Raw genomic sequence first — 4,766 nt, 5'->3', positions numbered from 1 at the left:
GTTCAATCCGCCTGAATCTAACTCCGCGATTCGGCTGCTGATGAATCAGCTGAATGTCTGAATTGCGCAAGCCCCATCCCCCGCCCACTCTCCCAGCCCTGTGCTGCCCCAGGTCCTGGCTCTTTGAAAAAAAAAGCCCCCACTCACTGGCTCCTGCTAGGCGGGGGGTGATCCCCGCTGCCCTCCACTGTCCTGGGCTGTGTGGAGGGCTGTGTCATGAGCCTCCAGAAGCCCTGAGGCTGCTGCAGCAGCAGGTGAGTGCAGGGTTTTTGGTTTTGTTTTTCAAAGGGCTGGGAGCTGGGGCAGGGAGAATGGCCATGGAGGTGGGCTGGGAGAGCGGGTGTGGGTTGGGGGGCTTGTGGCAGAGCCCCCCATGTGGCGTGGGGCAGTGGGGATCCCCCCCCTCACCTGGCAGCAGTCATTGAATTGGGGCTTTTTTTTAAACAACCAGGAGCTGGGGCTGGGCGGGGCAGCCATGGGAGGGGCTGGGAGAGTGGGTAGGGGTTGGCAGGTGCTCAGGAGGGTTGGGAGAGCAGGCAGGGGATGGGGCCTGGCAGGGGTCCCCCATGGGCCCCTCCTCCAGCCTCCCTCCCCCACCCCCTACTTATCAGCACAAAGTCCGGGTTCAGCTCCCTGCTGCAGCTAGAGGGACCTGGACAAATTGTCAGAGTTCTCTGAATCTTTTCTGAATTGGTTTGGAGAGCTTTGAATCGATTTGTACTTTTAATTGGTCCCCTGATTCATTTCAGATTTGGAGATTCGGCTCTGAATCGGGCTGAATCTCCTCCAAATCAAACCAGCATCCGAAGCTTCACACAGCCCTAATTGCTTTCGGTCTATCCCAGGTTGAGCGTAAGCATTTAAAGGCTGTTTTTCAGTGAGAGGTTTTTGAGATCTCTGTCTATTTTTTATAATGCACAAGTATTTGTATCACAATGACTAGTGAATTTATAGGCATTGTAAACAGAATTAATTGGGAATGAGACTGAGGTATTCATGTGATAGTAGTTAATTGAATTGTTGCTCTACCTGCCTGTGGATAGAAGTGATTTAATCCTTTGGCTTTGTGAGGTTTTACGGATATTAGCTGAACTTTCTGGGCCAAGTTCTGAGCCAGTAAAAACTGGGGTAGCTCCATGGATGTTTCATCAGCTGGGATTGTAGCCCAATATCTGTAAGTACTGCAACCTTAGTATACCTGCTGTCACTCTGGGAATTCTATTCAATTTAATTGGCATTAGTATGTGGCAAAAGATTTTTTACATTTTTGTGTTGTTCCTTCTGTGCCGTCCATGGTAAGATTTGCTGCAGGCTGTCATTTTTGTCTACCATCCAACGCATGTTGGCAAGAGTGTTGTGTACTAGACTTTGTGTCTGGTCACAGAAAAAAAATCATGCAGCTCAGCCAGACCATTCTGTTATTCCTGTAGAATTAAAAGCATATGAAACAGATGCAGCTTAATAAGTTTTTTTATAAATAACATCAACTTAAATAACTTAGAACAATAAAGTTCAAATACAACTTAAAATAAAGTTTAATGCTGTAACAACAGAAAAAGCATGTATAACGGTGGGAAAACAATATTTAAAAGCCATATGCCCTAACAGGAATTATACAAAGGATAGGATATGTTACATAAAAAACCTTAAGATGTCTGAATTTTTACTTCGTCGTTATATAAAATGTTATTTTGTGGAAAGTGAGATGAAGTACATTTATTTATTCCTACTCTTGTTATTTTACATACACTATTTTGAAACATCTTATAGAGCAGCTTTTCTTTTCATTAACAGATATGAGCATTTTGTAATGGAGCAACCCTCATTTTCCAAACTATCTTTTTATCGGAATGCAACAGTAACAAATTTACAAGATTATATTTTTTTTCTAATCAGTCACAAGATCATAATTTTTTTCTTATCATCATTAGTGTTTATATTATCAGTTTTTTGCAGGGGAAATTATTTAAAATACTGCTCAACCTCCACATTTAGCATTGACTTGATAATATGACGAATCATTCCAGCAGCCTTAAAGTCCGACATATTTTACATAACATTATCATCTGCTTTATTATTATTATAGCAGCCATGTTTAATAAGCAGATAGGTTTTTTTTAAATAAAATATCATCAGATGATCAAGTCATGACTTATTCTTAAGGGTAAATTAATTTAAGAAACTACTTAGTTACTGTACTAACATAATGATTGTACAACTCTTTACAATTTTTTACAACTTTTAGTTACTAAATCTGTTTTTTGTGTATATTTTCAAATCTTCTTTAATGCAGTCTCTCAAAAATAAACATAAATGCGCAAGTCCAGCTTGTTCAGTTTCTCAGTAGTTTTCCAGCCTTCCTTGATTACTTATCAGTCTCTTTAAAAATAATCTTCCTGCTGGAACTAGTTTTGAATAGATCATATACGATTAGGATATTGCCAAAGGAAGGAAGTGGGATGCTTTGTGTTCTTTCTTTGTTTTTTTACCTTTTATAGGGATACCTTTGTGGTTTAATGTAATAAACATCTCATTCCCTTTGTGTGTCCATTTTGCCGAAGCATAAGTATTGTAATGGTTTTCTTCAATCAGTTCTATGAAGTTGCAGTCTTCATTGCATACTTTCTGTTAAAAGTGAATGATACCATATAATAACATTAGCACTTTTGTTCTTTAAATACATAATGGGAGTGGGGAGGCTGGGGGAGGAACATATACCATGTAACTAATGCCATATGTTATTAAAATACTTTTTAATAAGAATAGGATTTTTCTAAAGCAAGATTAAAGCTCTCACCCTTACATTTTATAAACAAACATGAGTCCTGTATTGGGTAAAAATGCAATTCCTTTCTGTTTGTTAGCCATAATTGACATAAGCTACATATATGTCAAGTACAAATTAGCTAATAAGAAATATTTTTCAAGATTGAAATATTACTTTTGTATATTGAGTACAAATCTGTAACATTATTAGTACCTTTCCATAGAGTTTTCCAGATTTGTTCATTGCTAGAAAGTATTCACTTTCCACCCCTTTGATTGCCACTATTCCAACAGCCACTGTTCTTATTTCCAGAATACCTGCAAAGAAACAGAATGAGGTCTATGAACTCTTCATTTGTGTCTTAAGGATTGTACAGTACTTCTGTTTTTATTTAAAATCTGTTAAAATAGTGAGGATGGTTATTAAGAAATAGTTCATGGCATTACACGTATGGAGGACAGCTTAGCTCATAGTTCTTTGTTTACAGATGTGTGTGTGTATGTGTATGTGTATGTGCATGCAGATGCACACACAGAAACTACATGCTGGATCCTAGCGTTATAGTCCTAAATTTCCTTGTTAATCTAAGCTGTCTCTATAAGTGTTTTTCAAGAATAAAAATCTTTTTCTTGAATTTTCTTTAGCAGGGGCTTCCTTTTGAAAGAAACATACACATTTTAGGTAGGATTCACAGGAATTTTGTAAGCACTACACTTAAAAGATTTGTGAGAATTTTACCAGAGTCACCTCCTTGAAGAAGCATAAACCTTAGAACTTGCAAATGATGAAAAACAGACCCCAGTGTCTGAAAGAAGATAAAGCATCTGCTTGACCCTTTGAGGCTTTGAAAACTGATAGGAGCTGTAAAGTTATCTACATTAGAAGAGAAATAATAAAAAAGACGATCGAAACAACATTTTTATGCAAATATTGTAACATAGAAGTTTTGGAGTTGTCTTATATTGCAAGACATTGCTTTTTAGCTGGAAAACATATATATACTAAGAAGAAACATAGTTTCTACATAGTTACTACAGTGCTTTAAAATTACCTGTAACATAAAAATGTTCTTTTGTTGATTTAAAGATATTGGAATCAAATTGCACTGGGTAGTTTTCAAACTTAAGCATTTTAATAGTTTAAAGATTTTAGTACTTTTTGGCTGGGATGCGCTTTTTCAAACCATGAACCCACTCTCAAACCAGTAACTATTGAGCTTCCTCTTCTGACATACTAGGCTGGCTATCTTCAGCAAAGGAGCTTTTGGGAGAGAAAATTAAGGCCACATCGTGAATAGTGCGCACAGGCCAGGGCATGCATTTCTTGCGGAACAAGTAGTAGCAGCATATATTTGTGCCACTGATATTTGTCCCCAGGCGTACCCCTTTGTGCGCACTCTAGCACGCAGCAAAAAGACCCAGGTGGGATAGGGGCGGGTGGGCTAAACTTGGTCCAAGCTGTCTGCTCCAGCTGAGCAAGGAGGCATGCTCTAGAGCTGGCTTGTCCAACGTACGGCCCACGGGCCCCCATGTGGCCTGCCAAGCCATTTTCTGAGGCCCACGGTGTTGTGACGGGAAATGAAAGTAAACACTGTTTACTTTCGTTCCCACCCCTTGTCCCTCCTCCAGCCCCTGAGCAGCTTCCTAATGGCTGCTGAAGGGTTGGGGAAGGGACAAGGTACCCACACGCACCGCGTCAGCTTGACGTTGCCAATGCAGTGCGGCTCCTCCCTTCCCCTCCCCCCTCATTTCATGGTGTCCCTTCCTCGCCCCACCCCTCCTTTCCTCATTTGCATGCCAGCTCCTCCCCTCTCCCACCTTGTAGGGTTTCTGTTCCTAGCCCCGCCCCTCCCTTCCTCATTTACATGCCAGCCCCTCCCTGCGCCAGTCCCTGCTGGCCGCATGGGCTGGAGCAGGTCGCAGTGCAGCGGGCGCAGGGGGTGCAGATGCCGGCTTGGAGGGATGCTGCGGCCAGGCCTGCGGGAGGTACTGCTGGCGGC

The 4,766-nt window shown here is 41.2% G+C and overlaps 1 protein-coding gene across 1 annotated transcript in view; it reads right to left on the bottom strand.

Annotated features, from left to right (window-relative positions):
• LOC102383676 (DTW domain-containing protein 1) overlaps positions 1 to 4,766 on the bottom strand; it is a 125,571-nt gene that overhangs the window by 62,318 nt on the left and 58,487 nt on the right. The window contains exons 2-3 of the mRNA XM_014527200.2: positions 2,981 to 3,084; positions 2,490 to 2,625 (exon numbers count right to left, since the gene is read on the bottom strand). Coding sequence (XP_014382686.1) covers positions 2,490 to 2,625; positions 2,981 to 3,084 — 240 coding nt within the window. The remainder of the gene's footprint in view (positions 1 to 2,489; positions 2,626 to 2,980; positions 3,085 to 4,766) is intronic.

Source organism: Alligator sinensis, unplaced genomic scaffold (assembly GCF_000455745.1).
Source record: "Alligator sinensis unplaced genomic scaffold, ASM45574v1 scaffold1424_1, whole genome shotgun sequence".
NCBI lineage: Eukaryota > Metazoa > Chordata > Crocodylia > Alligatoridae > Alligator > Alligator sinensis.
This window is presented reverse-complemented; position numbering and strand designations above follow the sequence as displayed.